The 21,113-nt window shown below is 39.9% G+C and overlaps 4 protein-coding genes across 12 annotated transcripts in view; 1 reads left to right on the top strand and 3 right to left on the bottom strand.

The window, feature by feature from the left end:
- Positions 1–1,960, bottom strand: LOC128455974 (claudin-10). Of its 8 annotated transcripts, none has more exons than XM_053439962.1 (5): positions 1,538–1,960; positions 1,142–1,303; positions 957–1,038; positions 755–865; positions 1–612 (listed from the first exon to the last, which is right to left on the bottom strand). In XM_053439962.1, the coding sequence occupies exons 1-5, from the start codon at positions 1,788–1,790 to the stop codon at positions 573–575; spliced, it is 648 nt and encodes a 215-aa protein (XP_053295937.1). In that variant the 5' UTR covers positions 1,791–1,960; the 3' UTR covers positions 1–572. The 8 variants fall into 8 exon arrangements, with proteins under 8 accessions (XP_053295937.1, XP_053295939.1, XP_053295940.1 ...); XM_053439964.1 differs by having other exon boundaries at positions 1–606; XM_053439965.1 differs by having other exon boundaries at positions 1–606; positions 761–865.
- Positions 1,961–3,679: 1,719 nt separating this feature from the next.
- LOC128455972 (claudin-10) lies at positions 3,680–5,969 on the bottom strand. The gene is made up of 5 exons (XM_053439959.1): positions 5,562–5,969; positions 4,544–4,705; positions 4,360–4,447; positions 4,177–4,284; positions 3,680–4,094 (listed from the first exon to the last, which is right to left on the bottom strand). Exons 1-5 carry the CDS (start codon positions 5,791–5,793, stop codon positions 3,899–3,901), a joined length of 786 nt encoding a protein of 261 aa, XP_053295934.1. The 5' UTR covers positions 5,794–5,969; the 3' UTR covers positions 3,680–3,898.
- Positions 5,970–6,335: 366 nt separating this feature from the next.
- On the bottom strand, positions 6,336–10,912 carry LOC128455973 (claudin-10). 2 transcript variants are annotated; one of them, XM_053439961.1, is made up of 5 exons: positions 10,699–10,912; positions 7,656–7,817; positions 7,492–7,573; positions 7,301–7,405; positions 6,336–7,190 (listed from the first exon to the last, which is right to left on the bottom strand). In XM_053439961.1, exons 1-5 carry the CDS (start codon positions 10,910–10,912, stop codon positions 7,034–7,036), a joined length of 720 nt encoding a protein of 239 aa, XP_053295936.1. In that variant the 3' UTR covers positions 6,336–7,033. The 2 variants fall into 2 exon arrangements, with proteins under 2 accessions (XP_053295936.1, XP_053295935.1); XM_053439960.1 differs by lacking the exon at positions 10,699–10,912 and adding an exon at positions 8,475–8,816.
- A 4,221-nt stretch (positions 10,913–15,133) lies between these two features.
- LOC128455970 (ATP-binding cassette sub-family C member 4) overlaps positions 15,134–21,113 on the top strand; it is a 37,650-nt gene continuing 31,670 nt past the window's right edge. The window contains exons 1-10 of the mRNA XM_053439956.1: positions 15,134–15,347; positions 16,144–16,254; positions 18,394–18,514; positions 18,604–18,828; positions 18,897–18,986; positions 19,077–19,240; positions 19,496–19,621; positions 19,786–20,035; positions 20,130–20,237; positions 20,442–20,531. Of these exons, the coding sequence (XP_053295931.1) occupies positions 15,274–15,347; positions 16,144–16,254; positions 18,394–18,514; positions 18,604–18,828; positions 18,897–18,986; positions 19,077–19,240; positions 19,496–19,621; positions 19,786–20,035; positions 20,130–20,237; positions 20,442–20,531 (1,359 nt within the window). The 5' untranslated portion in view covers positions 15,134–15,273. The remainder of the gene's footprint in view (positions 15,348–16,143; positions 16,255–18,393; positions 18,515–18,603; positions 18,829–18,896; positions 18,987–19,076; positions 19,241–19,495; positions 19,622–19,785; positions 20,036–20,129; positions 20,238–20,441; positions 20,532–21,113) is intronic.

Genomic DNA, 21,113 nt, shown 5'->3' with positions numbered 1-21,113 from the left:
TGACGTTTACCTTGTGTTTATTTGATTCTCTAGAGTTTATGAGAAATGTTTAAACCTTCCACACACCACCAGACGTAATGTGACACACATTAATATTCAGTTTGAAGCATTGTTTGTAGCCATAACAGAAAAGAAAGTGAAGTAAATTATTTACAGCACACTTTTTTAAACACAAAGACAAGATGCAGCTGTTTTTTATCTTTAACTTTACTTATTACAAAATGGTAGTTGATGGTCAAATAATAACAAACAAGAAATCTGTGTCCGACACAGTTTAAATATTTTTTTACAGTTAAAGATACAACCAACAGAACAATTGTTGCAATTTACAGATGATACAATAGAATCAATTTAAATGTATTCAAGACCGAAAGCACCAATATTCATTTATCTTTCTGTGTATTACGGAAGTAGTACATCTTTTGGGACCTGTCAGTGGCGTCAACTGAAAGTCTTTTACATCCACATTCCTCAGATGTAAAAGGCACATTCTTACCAAAGTGCTGAATCCAGCAGGTTTGCAGGTTTACATTGCTTGCCCGCTCTCTTGGGTTGGAGGAGATATGAAAACGTCAGGCTGCACCATTGTAGATAGAGTTTTCCTGACTGTGACTGTGAGGAGAAAAAAAAGACAGATTTACAGTTTCTTCACAAATCGGCCACCCACAGTATGCGACTCATCAAAATTGATAAACACAGCAGATGATTTGCAACAGTCTTCTATAAAAATGTTAACATAGCATGTTTTACTCACACAAACCTTTTGGTGAAGGAATTTGTGAAGGAGAAACAGAGCATGCTGCCTCCAATGATACAGAGGACTGAGCCTCCGAATCCAATATATAGAGCAGCTCCCAGTTCATACCTATACAGACAAAGGGCAAAGCAGCAATGTCACTGAATTATTTTTGTTTTTAATACATTATGGATATACTATATTGTCACAATGTTCTTACTTTTGACCAAAAAACTTTGGGTCAAAAAACTCTGATGTGATCTGATTTGCGTAAATGGAGAACGCTGACAGTGAGCAGAGGCCTGAGACCAACAAGAAGAAGTCAAAGTAGAATTCAAAGAAAATGAATCAAATGAATATAAAATGCCATTACATAAATAATTCCACCAGCCCACTTGTACTCACCACTTAGAATGAAATCAACACCAGCAACGCAGGTGATCCTCCCGTTGGTTCTTTCACTTCCTCCGATTTTGGTGCATTTCATTCCAAACAGGGCAAATGCAGAACCAAAGAAACCCAAACAGACGGCAGCGATCATCAGTCCTCTGCATGTGTGGATGTAACCTGTGAACGTAAAACAGAGTTCAGTGCACTAGCAGTTAAAAATAACTGTGTCTTCTGTTTGTGTTTTGTTTTGTTTGTGCTTCTTGCCACATATGCAATGAGTTCAAGGGATTTTGACTGATTTACACATCAGGCAGAGAAAAACAATTAACGCCAAATATTTCCACATGCTCCTTTGCTAAGAAACAAACACGGATGAAGTGCACAGTTAAAAAAGTCAAACTAAACGTTCACCCAAGCATTCAATCAACATGAAAAAGAGCCGACCGTCCAGTGCCAGCAAGGAGGGAAAGCCTTTGCAGTCGGAGACTCCTGTCAAATCCATGACACATGTCTTCCACAGATTGGACCAGTAGGTAGCAGTGGCTAAAACTACTCCATCTAGTGAGTAGACCTTCCAGTAGTCCATCGGCAAGGTGGAGCACACCAGCACCCACCCAGAAATGTTTAATATGAAGGCCACGATCTCCACATAAAAGTTGCTCATGCTGCACAGAAGAGTTCTCCACACAACAGACGCTGTCTCCTATGTTGATCGTTGGCCTAAAAATTCAGCAATGGTTCCCTGGCCGGTAAAGTTTCTTAAAATTAGGCTCGGCACAGCACGAGCAAGTTCAATGAAAAGCCTATGATTTATAGTTACTGGGCTGTGGACTGTCATATGAAATTGGGAGGAGTTTCTTCCATCGTTAACCTCAGCCAATGGTCTATTAAAGTGTCTTCCAACCCCTCACAAAGTTCACACTACTGTGAAACACAAAAAATAATAACAACAACAACAACAATAATAATTATACTTATGATCATTGTTATCATTTTTTGTTAACATTATTATGATAATATATCTACTAATAATAAACATTATTTTATGGTACCTTTCAATACCAGTTTCAAAGTAAAGAACAACATTAAAAAGTTCAATATTAGTTGTTAGAGAGGCGGTGGACTAGTGGCAGAAACGTGGGCTATGGGCAGAAAAGGTCTCTGGTTCGTCTCTGGTTTGACTCCACGGAGAAACATCAAAACGACGAACCTGGATTGATCTGTCCAAAAATCCAAGAGGATTCTCCCTGCCCTGTCTAGTGCCCCTGAGCAAGGCACACAGGCTCTGTGTGTCCTGCACCAAATGGGTTAAAAGCAGAGGTTAAATTTCCCTACCTGCATGAGTGTGCCTGTGCATGTGTGTGGGACAAATAAATGCATCTTAATATGACATTTTTCGAAAAATACTTCAATGCACACATAAACGAATCTTGGAGAAGTTAAACCAACCAATGATTAAGGTGTAATTAATTGCCATATTTGTGTATTGGCCAATGGTAGATTGTATTATTTGTATTATTTTAATATTTACTATTCTGAGAATGGAACCTGCACCTTTTAGACAGTCAATGACATACAGTGAATATGTGACAATCTCCCTGTCACCCTGCCCTGGTGTGTCTGGTTAATACAAAACAGGAGAGCATTACTTTATTCATTATATTACAGAGCTTTGGTATTTTTGTTTTGTAACTATGAGAAACATCCCCCCAGCAGATGTTCCTGGTGCATTAGTAATCTCTGATCCCTCAACATCCCCACTTAGACCAGAACTGATTCCAAAGAAAGCCAAGCTGATAGAGATGATGATACGAGTTTAGCACAATTGTCCTCTGTCCAAAAACAGCAAAGCACACGCAACCAAATGCAGGTACATTCATTTAATCATCATGCCTTATGCTGAAATAGATTTTACTTACTGCAAGCATTGATGGAAAGCCACCGGCGGTCACTTACTCCAATTAACATGTGTCAGGCACTGTTGGCTTGAAAGAGCCTCCTCAGGTGATAGATGCATATGGAAACACACACTTACACACAAATACAAGCATGTATGTACCCACAAACAGAGAGACACACACACACACAGACACACGCACACACACAGGTAAAACAGGGTTTGTGTACATCATCACATGATACGCTCTGTTTTGTGAAGGTCACTTTGATGGTGTGTTTGTTGTTGGTTCTCAGGAGTCTGCCAGCATGGACTCAGTCTTATGTAACCTTTTAGTTTTTAATTACAAATGCCATATTCCAATATAGCAACGACGCTGATATCATTTTTATTTAATACACAATGCAGATTGATGAGAGTGCTGTCACTCATGAAATAACTTGTATTTCTTCGAAAAATGAGGGTCCACTGGTTTAACATAGGTTCTGCCATGAGCAATATCTTTACGTAATACACTACATTTTAATCAAAAGAATAATTGTGAAGGCTCATCGTTAGGTGCAAAGTTTATTTTTAATTACATATTAATACATAGCGATCCCTGTGATGTTCCCAGTTGTACATGCTGTTGATTAAATGACAACAAAGTCAATGAATGCAGCATAAACACAGTTTATTTACCACAGAATGGGATCAGCTTTATGAAAACAAACATCACAAGTGAATAACAACAACACAAACTTAAAAATGTACATATGCTGCTCTGAAGAGAAGGCTGAAGGAAATTAATCCACAATATGCTCATTGTCATTCAGAACTGCTGGTTTGTGCTCGTCTCTTGGATAAAATATACACAACAAAATAGATTGGAGATATTAAACGAATGCATCTCTTTCTGAGACTGTGGTGGTCGGTGTTGTCTGAGAGAGCTTTGAGATCTTGGAGCTGCTGGTCCGTCCTGAGCCAAGGTAAGATCCGTACTGCAACGAGGGCCTGTAGTATCCAGTGTACGTTTGTCCTCTGGAGCGAGGGACCATGTATGTGCCTCCTTGATAGGAATAAACCCCTTTACTGTAAAACATCGACAAATGTAGTTAGGCACTATGACCTTTGCAGGTACAGAAAAAAGGATAAAGGTGGATGGTTTAGATACCTTTTTGGCCATATTGCTCTGCAGACTGTCACAGCATAAAAGATTGCACCCAACAGGATTAAGAAACATCCCACCAATCCAAGAAATATGGGAGGGCCTAGGTCATACCTGGAGGGCACAACAAAGTCCTGTGAAGTTCAAAGTTAACACTTGGAAAAATATTGCGGAAGTGTAGAAAAGTACCGTAAGACTCCTGGTCCTATACTAGCAGCAAAGGTTGTTCTGGCGACCCTGTAGATGTACAGGCAGTAGGCAGCAACTCCCGCTACACCTGTGCAGAGGTTTCGTGGAAATCAAGAAAAAATGAGGTTTAAAAGTTGCCGTCATTCACAAAGACAAACTCACACACGCAATGATCTGTACTCACTTCCGACCACGTGGCATATTGCACCGGCGAAAACCATTTTGTCCTTGGTTTTATCAGCTCCACCGATAAAAGTGCACTCCATTCCGAGAAAGCAAAGCAATACAGCAAAGAATCCAAACGTTAACCCGAACATCAGCAATCCTCGAACCCCCTGGACGAAAGCTGCGGGAAACAGGAAGAGTTTGGTTGTGACACAATAAAAAAATGATGCAGCAGAAAAGGTTCATTTTCCAAAGTTCACTTTCTGTCAGACTGAAAAGAGGCTGATGTGGGACTGAAATAAAATCTCTCCCTCCCTCCAGCCATCCTTCCATCCATCCATCCCTGCCTCCATCCTTATCAAATGTCTGATCAACATGGATATTGGAAGCCCCTTAACCTACCGCTTAGGCTGTGTCTGGCCAACCGATGGAGGAAAATCTGTGTATTTGCAATGTTGCTCTTCCAGTTACAATCTAAAGCTCATGACCGGAGGTAAAGTTCGATCAACCGGCTTTCGGCTTACATTAGATCCTACTCTCTTCAACAGTCTGGCACAGCACCTGAATGTTCTGCACCTCTCTTCACCCGTGTGTCCAATACATATGGCAGAGATCAGATGATACCACCACAAAGTCGTATGTTGTTAATACCGTGTCTGAACGGGGTCTGAGTGCATGTTTTACCTAAAAACCCTAATACCAGGGCAAGTGATTGTAACTTAAGCCATTATTCTGAAGTTATGAAGTATAATATTTCCATAGATGAATTTAAATTGACTCTCTCAAATTGGCATGTTAGATTATCATAATTTAAATAGTATTTAAACCAATATCAACGTACTACTTCAAAAAATTTGAGAAAATGTGAATGTTTTCCTTGCCTATTGTGAATTTGTCAAAGGCTTAAAAGATAACCACACATATTACTCTATCATGACATTTTATTTTGCCAGAAATTGCAGATTAAAATCTTTGTGAAACTGAAGCAGAATTGGAAGAACTTGTTGTGAGGTATATCAAACACACGGAGCACTTACGGGTGACGGTCCAGAGCACAGGGAAGTCTCTGCAGTTGGTGACGGCGGTGGAATCAGAGAAACAATCCTTCCACAGGTTGGACCAGTACCAGGCCACTCTGATGATGAACGAGCCCCCTTGTCCTCCCAACTGTGTGATCCTCCAGTAGTCCATGGCCATAGTGCACAGCACAAACAACCATCCCAGGGACGAAATCAGGAAGCCAAGTATTTGAACCAGTCGTTTCTTCATGTCTGGAGTCGCTCAGTTACAGCAGGTAGCGTCCACTGAGCTGGGTAATTACGCTTTTTCACATAAGTGCAATGCAGAAAGTGCATTAAGGTGTAATCTCCTGCTGAGCGGTCAGAAGAGGCAGGAGGTTAGATGAGGCTGGAGTGAGGCGTGGAGGGTGAGGCGGTGTGCTGTTAGTGTTGATGAGGGCGCTGTGCCACTGTGTGAGATGTTTACTGTAAACTCCCTGGAGTGTGCCTCCTTCTTTGGATATTTCACAAAACTTTTCAGGTTTACATCCCTTTTACACTGTGGTACGAAACAACAACACATTTAAGATCCAGTTATAGTAGAAATACGCATAAAGGCTTGCACCCTCCTATCCATGTTTGATCATTCTTATTTACCACCTATACACATTAAAGTAAAGAGACTCTGATGGAGCACCTCAGTATAAAGTGTAAACAATGACGAGCAGGTGAAACATCATCTGTTGACAAAACAAGTGAGACACAAAGTCAACTCCGCTGCATTACTCATTTTAATCAGTTTTATTCCTATGTCTTTGAGACTGCTCATAATTCTCTTCACGCTCACAGAAACAATAACTTTACTTAATATAAAATCATACAAAAAACAATTTTGCATGCACAGGTCATTTACAGCTACAAGGTCCAACCACCAAAGGAAATGTCCTACAAAACTACCACAATAGAAAATGATGCAGGCATTACAAGTGCTTTGGATTCTTGGATGTCTAATTATAAGACACATCTTTATTTTTTATCTCTGCCAAGGAAGTTGTTTATCGGTTTGTTTGAATGTTACGAGGATTGCGTGAGAACTTCCGAACGCATTTACTGTACAATTTTATGTTTTGAGGCGGATCCAGACAATGGGGTGGAACCAGGGATTGCAAAATAGGCATTTTTTTATTAATGTGGCTTAACTAAAAATGTATTTAGTGTACAGCAATATGTAGGCCTGGTAAAAACAGAAATGCAGAAACGTTATGGAAAATAGCAAATTCCCAGCTAAGTAAAATGTCATATACCTTTGAACTAATATACACCTGGAAGAAACACAAATGTGTTTAACTTAATTCCTGGTGAGTCATAGATGAATATCAGCAAATGTTGCTGATGGTAGACAAACCATCAACTTTCGTTCATGTCCCAAGGACCTGGTATACATATATATATATATATATATATTCGACTCACCAGTGGCTTCAACTAATAGTGTTTCATATTCACATTCTTCAAACATATGCATTCTTATCAAAGTGCTGACTCCCAGGGGGGCTGCTGTAGTCTGGAGGCAGCCTCTGGTTTACAGAGGTGGCCTGCCCTCTTGGGTGAGATGAGATATGAGAGTGTGAGGGTGCACCTCTGTAGATATATTTCACCTGACTGCGGCTGTGGAGAGAGAGAGAGAGAAAACAGATTCATCTTCATCAGACAGAATATATGAGACAACAAAAAACATTCGCTCAGGAGCTTATTTATAACATATGTCTCATACAAACCTTTTGCTGCAGGAATCTGCGATGGAGAAACAGAGAACGCTGCCTCCGATGATACAGAGGACTGAACCTGCCCAGCCGATAAAAAGAGCAGCTCCCAGTTCGTACCTGGAGATGAAGAGAGATGCAGTCATGTCACTTAGCTGGTTGAGTAACATTTAAACATTATGGATACACAGATACATGGTGCTTACTTCTGTGCAATATACATTGGGTCGAAAAACTCTGATGTTATCCGATGTGCGTAAAGGGAACACGCCGACAACGAGCAGAGGCCTGAGACGAATATGAAAAAGTGAAATTAGATCGACAGAAAAATGCTATTACACCAATAATTCCACAGGACTGCTGTACTTACCACTAAGAATGAAATTAACTCCAGCAAAGCAGGCGATATTCGCTTTGACTTTGTCCGTTCCTCCGATTTTGGTACACTTCATTCCAACGAGGGCAAATATGGAACCGAAGAAACCCAGACAGATGGCGGCAATCATCAGTCCCCTGCAGGCCTGGATGAAACCTGCAAGCATGAAACAGAGCTCAGTGCACGTGCCGTCTGAATCACTCTCTGTGCTTGTGCTCTCTGGTGTTCCTCACTTCCGCCCACAACAAGGTCAATGAGTCATTGACCTTCTGACCGATTTACACATTAAGCAAGAAACACAATTTGTCACGAGTGACCATAATTATCTTTAAGCACTCCTGCTGGTGCGGTGACTGCCCTTGTCTGAAATGTCCCATTCAGATGTGATGTTGGGGTAAATATTACCTCGGCGGTTAACCTGCTGAAACCATTCAGCCGTGGAAGAAACTGCCTCAGGTTCCCAGTAAATCTCCTTCACAGCTTTCAGGCTCAGGGAGCTGAGGCTAAACATTGACACATTTGGAGGTAAATGAGCCGTTCCTCTGGGACTTGAATTCAACTTAAGGATATATAATTGGCTTGCAATAATCTCTAACCTGAATTTGTCAAGCAAATTTGAGAGAACCAGGGATACAACAGAAAAGCATGATAAACGGAAGATGACATTATCAGATATTACCCTGTGCTCTTCAGCTGGAAATAAACAGAAGCTTAAGTCAACACGATCGATCGAAGCCATTCAAAACTTGAAGAAATGAGCTGAGTCACAGGCAGGAAAAAATAAGCATTCAACAAACATGAAAAAGAGCTGACCATCCAGAGCCAGCAAGGAGGGAAAGTCTTTGCAGTTGGAGACTCCTGTTGAATCGGTGACACAAGCCTTCCACAGATTGGACCAGTAGGTAGCAGTGGTGATGACTGTTCCATCAAGTGAAGACACCTTCCAGTAGTCCGTTGGCAGGGTGGAGGAAACCAGCACCCACCCTGAGGTGCTGACTATAAAGCCCACGATCTCCTGAAGCATGCTGCTCATACCGCAAAGAGGGTTTCTGCGGGCCAGTTACTGTTGGACTTAGAATTGATCAGCGGTTCCCCCGGCTGGTAAAGCTTGTTGAAAATGTGGCTCGGCTCCGCACAAGCAAGTTCAATGGGGAGGCTGTGATTGATGGTTAATGTGTTGTGAAGAGTTGAATTCTGCAGGGAGGAGTTTGGCCCGAAACATCAACAAGTAGCCAATAGTGTATCGCGACTTCCCCCCCCTCAACCAGTACACGTGACACACAGGGAGATGATTGGGACCGAAGCCACACGGAACAGTATTGTTGTGGTGGCACCGTGTCCAGTACTATTACATTAATTTGATTAATATGTGACAATAATATAATAATGGGAAATTACTTCAGTAATTTTTGCTTTTGTAATATTTTTTAAACTGTCTATATCGTCTGAAAGCTAGTGCAACAGGACAAAACTAATTGAGAAGGCATTCAGAATGAATACACAATGTATATTAGAGCTTCGCACCTACCTATAATGAGAAATAAATAACTAAACCATTCTATAATTCATTTTTCTATATATTTAATTATTTAATTCTACACTTATTTCTGCATAATTATGGACACCGTGAAAAAAGAGTCAAGATTCTCAGCTCTATCTGATGGGGGCAGTCGTGTGATGACAGGAGCTACAGTGTGTACTGTGGAGGATTTAAACATTAACATATACATGCACCAAAATAGATAAATGTAGAGATGAATAAACAAGTCAATAGAATGAATAAAATTAACCTTACATTATATTTTACTCCTTATTCATCCATGCAGGTGTGTTTACAAATTAAGATGACAACAACAATAACCCTGAGATTTTATGATTCTGGTAAATTTCTAAAACTATTATCAGAGTTTTTGTGGTTATTGTAACTTTTAGTTGAGATTTATCCTCTGTACCGAAAGATTCATACACAAAAAATGTTTTTAAAATGCAGAGAAAACTAAATGTAAAAATCGAAACTGAATGGACAACGTAATGTCGAACTGATCAACTGTATTGATAAACTGCCAAATAAAAAAGTAAATTTATACAGTAACAAAAGGAAAATCATGAACAAAAATGCCAAAATAAACATTTAGTTTAGTACTGCAATGACAAAACAAAACAAAAAAAAACATTTGACAACACATGTCATTAAATACGGTAATCTGTCTTTGAGCTAATACAACTTTGTCTCTTGCTGACCCGATACTGTTGTTTACTTCCTGTTTACCTGACCTCTGCTGAACCTTCTGTGACTAAGAAACTCTCAGTTGGACATTTCCGATAAAAGATTACACATTTACACACAAACTCAGAATGAGGGCAATCATCTGGAACATAGATTACAATAACAAATGCTTTGATTATTTCTTTTTTCAGTTTACTTTTACAAAGTTAGTTATCAGAATATGTCTGGACCATTTACCCTTTTTAGGACAAAGACAATTTAAGTCTGTTGCTGATAATACACTGTCAGACAGACTCCTATAATAGAGATATTTATGGAAGAACAATAAGCTTTCTTTGCAAAACAGACATAACTCCGCCAATAATCTTCAAGAGTCATTATAAACGATGCATTAAATCCATATTCAAAGTGGTTATATGTATTGTAGTGAAAGATGTTTAAATGTCTTCTACATCAAAATATGCTGTGAATTAACCCTTCAAATTTTAAGTTTTGAAAGGATTAGCAGCAGTTTCATTACTTTACACATCATCAATAAGCTTTACGAAACAAGTTGATTCCTGTCTTTTTGTAGTGAATAGTTTTAAACGCCTTACTCTGAAAACTATTCAAAACTATTAGGGATATTTCATAAAGCATCTCCCCTGAATGTACACAGTGTTACCATAACTTTATATGTATGTTCACACACTAGACACTTAACATAATTTACTCATCAAGGTATTTAACGATGAATGTTTTCAGGAAAGACTGAACAGATTTTGTGTGTGTGTGTGTGTGCGTATGGCAGTCGAAACAGTCTGAACTTACCCTCCAGCTGAAAGATGGTGTGATGTGGTCTGCAATGCAGAGCTCCAATTGCATTTCCAGCACAGTTGTTCCAAAGACCCTGAAGGATCCAGGTCGCCGTGATGACCGAGGACGCCCGGCTGGTGGCCCTCCATTCATTGGACACTGTGGCACCAATGGTGGCCCCCAGCCCGGCAAGGCCGCTGAGGAAAGCAACGATCTGCAAACCTGCCATGTGGCGGCTTAAAATGTGTATAACGGTCTTTTAGTAGATTCAAGAAAAAAAAGAGAGGAAATAAAATCACCCCAGGCAGGGAAATTACACAGTGGACATGTGTTTCACTGAGATGATTTACAGACAACATATCTTGTCTTCATCTCTAGTGGTGAGGGAGAGACACAGGTCTCTGAGAGTGATGAGGCATAGAACACATGAGCTGGCGGTTAGTCATTACGTTTTGGCGAGAAGTGTTTGAAAGGCTTCCTTTGTGTGCCCATGTTATAGTGTGAAAAAAGACACCAGGTATCACATTAACATTAAAAATAATAAAGGAGTAATGAGTAATCCTAAAAAAAAGAGGCGACGTGACAAAGTCCGGTTACTAGTTCATCTATTTGGGCGAAAGACTAATGATTACCAGATCATACGTGAACATATATGGTGTTTCTCATGTCCACTATTCTCATCCATTGCGATTTTGCATCGAAACTAATAAACAGAGTCACTTATAATGCTACGATAATGAATCAGGCCACTGAGCAACTGAGTTAAAACATTCATGCTCTAAATCTTTCAAGTGGTCAGGCCACATGGAGTTAACGATGGGAGACAACTGACTTTATCAAAAAAACATCATGTCCGCAATGAGCAGGGACTCAGGAAGTCAGTCAGACCTGGGGTTCCTGAGACAAAGTGTATTTATTGACGTCATATTAAATTCAGCGACGCCGCAGTACAACATTTCTGTATTGACTTGAACGGTTAACAACATTTTATCACAGTTATTACAACATTTTAAACTACAACAGACAGCAAACTTTAACGGTTTTAGGTACATTAAAGAAAACCTCTTGGTTCCTAACTAACGTTGTCTTAGTCATGTTCTATGTTTCATCGTATCAGGGTAGACACAAAACTGTTCTAAATCAAAATCTGAACGGCTTCATGTTCGGCCTGATGGTGTCCTCATCTAAAAAGGTTCCTCACAGTTCCAGTCTGTCGCCTGTAGAGGGTGCTGCAGTTCCAACAGTAGCAACACTGCTACTCCCAGGGTCCCTGGCCATTAATCTTACATGCTGAGTCAGGTATACTTCAGATGAAACCTCTTCCCAAAGGTCGTAACAGATGACTTGGGTGATAATCAATTGAGTTGAATTATATGGGACAGTATCCAGACAGTCATATCCTATGATAGATTCTGATCCTACCATCTGCAGCCTCAGCAGAAATCCAGATCATCCGGCCGGGCTGCATTTTATTCAGTCTTCATCTGTCCAGGTTTTGTGAGCCTGGGTCCACAGCAGCCTCAGATTTCTGGTCTCGAACCTGAGGGCTAGTGTAGCTCGTTCACCTCAGGCTCCCATGTGTCATTCTTTCTTGCTCACCACAGTAAAAACGTGGTTATCTGAGTTGGCCCTTCTGACATCTCGAACAGGGTCCGGCCATTCCTCTCCTGGCATTTAGTTACTTGACAGACTCACTGTCCTGTGTGAAAATCTCAGGATATCAGCAGTTTCAGAAATACGCAAACCATTCATGGTCAAAGTCACTGAGATCCCATCTCCTCCGCCCCATTCTCAGTGTTGATGTGAACATTAACTGCAGCTCCTGACCCGTATCAGTAAGGTTTTCTTCATCACACATGATTAATAACTGCAGATATAAATAGGTGTACAGTTTTCTAATAGAAATCTTGGTGAGTGTATAAAGTACCCAACACATATATTAACTGAAACAACACGACTCATGATTGAGCAAACAAAGCTTCACGTTACTGTTGGACATAAATCCAGAAAACTTAAAAAAATCTAAAATAACTACGTAGGAATTTATAATTTTTTTCAGAATCAGAGAAAGTTGGAAAAAATTATTAAATTTACCATATATATGAATCTTCTTAACTTCTTAATCTAAATAATCACCTTTTGATAAATATTATTTCACTCTCATTCACTGAGTCTCACCTGAAACTGTCTGGAGCCACTCTGAACAACAGGCCGACAATCATGGATGTGTTATTAGAACATTCTTTGTGTATGTGTACTTATAGTAACCTTATATATTATACCTTATACTACTTTATACTTATAAAGTATGTATTACCTTAGAATACATGTTATTAGACATAAGACATAAAATCATTATAAAATATAATTGTTGAATATTAAGTTTGAATATATGATGCTTTTGTATTAAGATGAATGAAAATTTGTATTCTCATTTACATTCCTGTTGCTTTAGTTTTCTACCTGCTTTTTTTTATTCACACATAACCAAACCTGTGACCACGCCTACTCATCGTTCTGCCAATGAGATTTTGCCATTCTCTGGACTGGCCCCGCCTTTCTAACTGTAAATATGGAAGAGTAGAACTCGTGATAGCGCCTCCCTATGGAGAGGAGTGTGTCTCATAGATCATCTGTTCCAGCAGTGCCACTTGCAGGTTTGTTTCTGAACAAACACTGGAACTCGGGCTTCTCTCACTTGTGAGTATGAAGACATGAGGTCAGTCCTGCACACTCTCAGCTTCTCACTCTCCTCATCGGACATCTTCTGTGGATTTGTTCGGTTCACTAACGGAGGAAAAGCTGAACTGAAACATTCACAGATCCTTTATTGTTTGTTCATCCCATGTTTGGTTGTTGATCTCTGAACTCTTGACTTGCATGAAAGGGACTTTTTCTTTTCTCACTGCTTTATATTGCAATGCCCTGTTTCTGCAGAGAGTTAATTCAAGATCAAAAGTTGCTCTGTGGTTGAAGTTAATTCAAGATCAAATACACTCTCATGTTTATTTAAAGGTTTCTCCAACAGTCAAAATTTACATCTTTGAAATAAAAACCACTGAATCCTTAAGGGTCATGTTTTTAAGGGTCTGTGATCCTTATTGTCTCAGTAGGCCGGCAGCTTACTTTCCATCCTAAAGATTTTTAAAGTCGACGAGCATATGTTACAACCACTGTTGGAGAGGAGACATGTGTATTTTACATAAAACACTGTTTCACTGTGATGCATTTAGCTTCTCTGGATTTAGATGAATACAAAAAATGTAGTTTTGATGAAAAGAGGAAGTGAATTTTGGAGGCAAACTGCAAAGGGGAGAAGAGTTTGGATTCGGGAGGAGACACAGACTGGGTGATACAAATTTTCAGGTTCTGTCACAAACACAAAGTTCTGTTAAATTCAACCACAGTAAATGTATTATGTAGTGGACAGATGTTAATTTAAGGTGAATCAAATGTTGTTATTGAGCAAGCAAAGCAATGGTAGGATGGTATTTCACTCACTGTTTAATATACAGTATTTCTCCTTTTATATGTTTGATATTTTAAGACACATCCAAAGATCTTTTTAGTTGCTGTTTGTTAATCTTCGTCTTTCACCTTTCCAAATGAAAACAAGTTCTTTTTATAATTGTATGGGATTAGGAAAATGTATGAAAGACATTTCAAATGTCTGGACATTGGTTGATAAATGTTATATATTAATGTCAAAATCAACTATCATGTTATCTGTGGCATCCTTTAAGGTAATGAATCAATCAGTGCAGATCCAGGGAAATTAAATGACTGATTAAATGAATGAAAATCTTGTGTTTATTCATTGAATAACATGACATCCTGTTTCCCTGTGCTTATTTTGCAGGTGTGACCCAGATGTTGCCTGATCCAGACCTGACACTAAATTGTGGTTTACATACACTGATAAATGAAAAGATATATTGGTTCTATCGATCACAGCGGAAGATTTAAGAAGAGTAACTCACTTCTTAGGTGTTTTGACTTCGAGTCTATATCAGCAACAGTATGAAATCAAATAAGACCTCAAGCCTCTTTTAGTTTTATTTTGAAGGTCCTATTAATATTATTATTAAGTTATTGATACAGTTTCTTGATTTCCTTGCCCAACTTTCCTGTGGGTGTGTGATGAAGGAAAATTTTTCAAGTCTTTTAATTTGAATTGTAAAAGTATTTGCAAGGTGTGGACTTACTTTTCATTTAAGCATCCCTCTCCTATTTCACCACGGGTCCAAAGGTCTTCTAGTCTGTGTGCAAATCCAAAACAAATCCACCAGCGTTTCCCTAAAAGAAGTAAAACTAAATACGATTGGATAAAGACGGGACGGAGTCCATGTGGTGGGAAATGATGGACACTCGTGTCGGCCAATCCAGAGGCGGTGGGCGGGATTTACGCAGCATCGCGCTCACTAGTGGAATAATCCCTGAGTCCTGAGAGGTGAAGTACTGACAGACTGTTGGAGTTTACAGACGCTTTTTTATCACTGTTTTCTTCTCTTGAGTCTTGAGTCGGTATCCCTCCTGCCACACAGCCGGCAGACTGACTCCTCAGGCTGGGTTCTTGAGCTCCTGGTGCGCATGGAACCTCCTCGGAAGGAGGCGAAGGATAATCCGTCGGCCTCAGCTAATCTTCTCTCCAAGATTTTCTTCTGGTAAGAAAAAGGTGTCAGCCGTGTTTGACAAGAGTTGAATGGAGAGAGCTCTCCTGTGTGACGGGCAGTGGAGAGGCTGTCCCCTGGGTGTGAAGTGGCAGGTAGCCGCGGAGCATCCGTCCATGCGTGAAAAACATCATGACCCACACCGGAGAGGAGAGAGCTCAGGCTGCACTATGGTTTGAATTAAATCCAGCAGTTTGACAGCAGAGCAGGAGAAACTGTGTGCACATCGGTCACAAAGAGCTGGAAGAAGAAGGGTCCGTCTTCAAGCATTTGTCTTTATTCATCACATGCACAATTAAACTAAACTGTGTCAATACATTTCATGGTATTTTAATGTGGCAGCTTGTTCAGGTGATTCGTTAAGAAAGTTTCTGATATATTATTTATCCTGTATATCTATTTATGTAATGAGGGTATATAATATGCAGCATTTAGTAATCAGGAAAACAAAAGTGGCCCACAGGATTCACATCTGAACTAGGGCTGGGGACACATGACACACATATTCTGTTGAAAACATTTTTGAATGAGAAACACTTTGAAACATTTTACAGCTTTCCTAACTATGGCTCTTCACTGTGGTTGCAGATGACTAAGCACTATATCATTATATGCCATATTGTCGATTGTTGTTGATTCAAATTTGATTGTGACAAGAATAGATATTGTTTTACTGCCCAGCCCTACCGAGTCATACTGCAGTAAAAAGTACTTCAATACGTGCACTTACTACCCATGAATGTCTGTCATTTCATAATTATAATCACCACTATATGTTTTTTATTTCCAGTTGGCTGAATCCCTTGTTCAGAATCGGCTACAAGAGGAAATTGGAGGAAGATGACATGTATAAAGTTCTCCCCGAGGATGCGTCCCATAGACTTGGGGAGGAACTACAGTGGTATGACATTATATACTTTAGTTTTTTTGCTATTTACATGTATTTCAGTGTCATCTAAATGTATTGAGATGCACATTTCCAGCTTTCTTCTTTGACAGGATATAGACACCACAGTAATCTTCATTTTACAGAAAGTCGCCCTTTGATATCAAGCCGTATAATCTAGTGTTCAAACACGGTCATGCTCGTCTTCTCTATCCAACTCCCACAATGAGAATATGGGCTTTGTGACTCCTGCACAAGCAGGTTTGCGGCCTGCCAGTACCAGCAAAGCCCTTAAGACCTGGTTACCATGACTGCAGCTCTCCCCCCACTTCACCGGTTTTCAGGAAGACATGCAAAAATACCGACTGACCTTTCTCAGTATTGACTTTCATGATGGAGGGTCTACCTCAGGACCTTTTATGGTACCAGAAACTGAACCAACCACCTCCGTAGTTACTTTATTTACTATTACCTGCACAATAGTGCTCGGGCTGAATTCTTCTGTCAGAACTCGCCTGAACCCGAGACAAAGATTCTTTGTTGGTTAAAGGTGGATCACATTAACTTAAGGTCTCATTTTGCTTTTCCTCCAGCCGCACAGAATTAACCGACCCTGTCTGGACGGGCAAGTTTTTTGAGTCAGAACCGAACCAGAGCCTGATACAGTTGATATGAGCTCAACTGTGTAATCCTGTCCCTGACACATATGGTTACATGTTTTCCTAGATTATCAACCTGTGCAATGTAAAAAAGCGCAGTCAACGTGTCCGACCCAAGCTCAAGTATAATTTCAAATGTTTTGTCCAAACTCGTTGTGGCCTGTGGGGTCCCGACTGGCCCGGGTCGGGTAGCCACACTCTATTGTGGATGTCGACTAAGAACACAGGACTCGGGTTTAGATGAGAGAGGCCTCTCTTGACATCCACCCAGCAAGGTTTCTAGTCATAAAAGATAACTGTGCCTCTGAAGGAAAATAGTAAGAAGAAAGCTCTGACTCTCCTACCTATGTGTAAACCACACTCAGAGCTTAACTCCCACAAATGATTTATAAATATTAAAATGACCACTTCTCCTTAAGGAGACTACAGCCAGAATTGTAGCCAACCAGAGACTCTAGTGACTCCAACACTTCCTGACTCTCCTCAGCTTGGACCCTCCCTAAATAGCAGAGTGACCACGACCTGGGACATCGACTTGTTGTTCTGTGTGGAGAGGAACCTACTTACTGTATATATAAATAGTACTTTCCCACCTGTCACACGAGAGGGGGCTCTTCCCCCTCACTGACCTTGACTCAGGAGAAGCCATATGCTACTTTAAATCTGTGTGTGAACACAACGGGAGTCCGGCAGGAGCCCTGCGAGTTGAGGGCTTAATTGTGGCTTTAAGTGCAGTTGGCTCGTAGCAGTTACAGTTTTCTTACTGAAATATAACCATTATTAAACACTACAGCTATTTACAACTTGGTTTGTCTTCACCAAAATGCAGGAACAGAAACCTTATGATTGACCACTAGATGGATGATAGCATTTGCCAAAAATAAATATGCTGGCTACACTAATATAAATCTTGTATTGAATAAAATTGATAAAATGAAGTAATTATTAATTAACCAAGTGAATGGAATGAACTTCTTAATTAAATGACATGATTTAAAATAGCCAACTAATTTGATTAACTTTATCAATCAATTACATTATATTTGTATAGCTCATATTCACAAATTACAATGTCTCATAGGGCTTAACAAAGTGTTACTCCCTCTGTTCTAAACCCTCAACAAAGGACATTTTAACAAATGAATTACTTTAAAATTCAAAATAAAGTTTTGATAATATTTTCTCTTTATGTTGGTCTCAGAAATATTGAACTACATGAGTAAATACTGAATTGCGTAGCAGCATGTATGTAAACAACCACATATTTAATATTAAATTGTTGTACTAGTACTGATCCTATGCCAGTAACATCCTCACCAGCTGTATATTGACGGTTATGCTACTTAAAATAAGTACAAGCTATTCCTTATGAGAAGCTTTCAGTAGCATTGTTTTCATGGGAATAACCTACATTGTGTTAATTTGACTAAGTTTTATTTGTTAAAGACTTGTGACTAAATGTAACTCTGGCTTTTCTTGTCACTTCTTTTCGAAGGTACTGGAATCACGAAGTTCAACAGGCGGCGAAAGAAATGCGCCCGCCGAAACTTTCCAAAGTTCTTGTTCGGTGCTACTGGAAATCCTACTCGCTAATCGGAATATTCATCTTCATAGAGGTACAGTGTTGTCACCAAGTGAAACCAAACATTGAGATGTGTTTTAATACAGCACATTAATGTCTGGCTTGCCTCCCACTCTCTATCAGGAAGTGATCAAGGTGATTCAGCCGATGCTCCTCGGGAAGCTGATCGAATACTTTGAGAGGAATGAGCCGATCGACACAGCTGCAGTCCACGAGGCCTACATGTGTGCTGCAGGCATCTCACTGTCGGCCATGATCCTGGCTGTGCTCCATCATCTCTACTTCTACCATGTCCAGCGAGCAGGCATGAAGATCCGTGTGGCCATGTGTCACATGATCTATCGGAAGGTCCGTCACTGTGTTTAAATAATTCCCGTTGTTTTTACAACTTGATATAACTCTTTTGTTCTGCACAGGCTCTGCATCTTAACAACAAGGCATTTGCCAAAACTACCACCGGACAAATTGTCAACCTTGTTTCCAATGACGTCAACAAATTTGATGAGGTGATTATCGTAAATTTTACATTTGACTTAATAGTTCAATATTCCAGATCTTACATTTACATATATGATTTATTTTATTTTATTTTACAGGTAACCTTGTACTTGCATTTTTTGTGGGTTGCCCCCCTACAAGCAGCTACTGTGGTATGGCTGTTGATGTATACGATCGGCCCATCATGCCTTGCGGGAATGGCCGTCTTCATCTTCCTGATGCCGGTACAAACCATGTTCGGACGTCTGTTCTCTAGACTAAGGTCTGTAGTCATGCAGCCGATTAATCAAACATTTTCCTGCTTTCTCAAGTTGTATTCATTTAATTGAGTAAATTCAAATAAATGAACCAAATTGGATTGACAATCGAATTTTATTGTTCTATTTAAAGAAATAGATTTAATTGAAATAAATACCCTATTAAATAGAATGAATTCACTTTTTTTAACTCTTCCTGATATCGTAAGTTGCTGTTGCACTGGCGCCATCACTGCTAATGTTCTCTGTTGCTGTTGCAGGGCTGAAACAGCAGTGTTAACAGACGAGAGAATACGCACGATGAATGAAGTCGTCACTGGGATCCGTGTGATAAAGATGTACGGGTGGGAGAAGCCTTTCGTTGCATTGGTGGATGAGATCAGAAGGTAATCGATGATATTTTCTGTCGTTTATTCAAGGAAATTACTAAAGAGAAAAGTAGCAAATCTCTCTTTTAACCAAACAACTAGTCGTATATGATGCGAAAAATAAACAATACTGATATACATAAAAGAGCACTTTCTGATGGACGTGTCTTGTCATTGCACAGAATGGAAATCTCTAAGATCATGAAAAGCTCCTACCTGCGTGGCCTGAACATGGCGTCTTTCTTCGTCGCCAGCAAGATCATCATCTTCAACACCGTGTGCGTTTACGTACTCACAGGGAACACGTTGTCCTCCAGCAGAGTGTTCATGGCTGTTTCCCTCTACGGGGCCGTCCGGCTCACCATCACACTCTTCTTCCCCTTCGCCATAGAGAAGGTCTCGGAGTCTCTCATCAGCATCCAAAGGATTCAGGTAAATTCACCACGTCAGAAGACAGAGTTACGTAAAGTGCGTGTTAGTTATCGTCTGTGAAAACTGAAGCTCTGAATTTGACTTTTCCTCAAAGACTTTTCTGCTGCTGGATGAAGTAGCTCCTCAACATCTGGGACTTCCTGGGGTGGAGAAGAAGGACTGTGTGGTGAAGATTCAGGATTTAATATGCTACTGGGATAAAGTAAGGAGCAATATGGAAAATGGGTCTCACTGTTTTATCTTAAATATGTATCACATCAAGTAATCCTTAGATGCTTCGATGGTCTAAGCTTTGATGGTGTCACATGCTACACAGTTAGTTAAATCCATGGGAAAACCAGACTTTACCGTATTGCATAGTCAGGACATGGCCGTGTCTAAGTTCATTTTCTTTTTCTTTTTACAGATGATAGAGAATCCAACTTTACAGAATGTGTCTTTCACTGTGAGGCCCGAGCAGCTCTTGGCAGTAATTGGACCTGTCGGTGCTGGAAAGGTCAGGTCTGTTCCCTAGTCACAGGTTTATTCTCATGCACACACGTGTTTTTAAACCTGAGACGGATTGTCTGACCAGTTCATATTGTAAAATCAACTTTATTTACCATGAATGACATGAGCGTACTCGGCTTAAATGCCATATAAAATGCAAATGAGGCAAAGTTGACTAAAACAAAGAGACCTTCAATATTTTTCGTGAATTCAAATTACATAACGCATTGTTTACCTGACACTTTTATTAACTGAACAAGGAATTATACCACTACTTATTCTAATAATACTGGGACACGATGCTTTGTGAGCAGTTTTTGGTTTTCTGTTATGTATGTGTTTGATGGGAGAAGTTTCAGGAAAACCCAGTTGTCCTAATATCTGCAGGGCTTTTGTCTCCCCCTTCTGGCCGTGACAGTAATAACAGTCGTCATGACCTTATTCTTCTATTTTGGTCTGTAATCTTTACTCGTCGGGTTTATTCGATCTTTTAGCATCAGAAACTTTTCTTGGACCTTTTCCCCAGTTTTTATTCCATCAACGCCACCACCACGCTGCCAGTCGCTATGGTTACTCCCTACTACTCTAC

Source organism: Pleuronectes platessa, chromosome 14 (genome assembly GCF_947347685.1).
Source record: "Pleuronectes platessa chromosome 14, fPlePla1.1, whole genome shotgun sequence".
Classification (NCBI taxonomy): domain Eukaryota; kingdom Metazoa; phylum Chordata; class Actinopteri; order Pleuronectiformes; family Pleuronectidae; genus Pleuronectes; species Pleuronectes platessa.
Note: the sequence above shows the minus strand (reverse complement) of the source record. Positions and strands in the feature narration are given on the sequence as shown.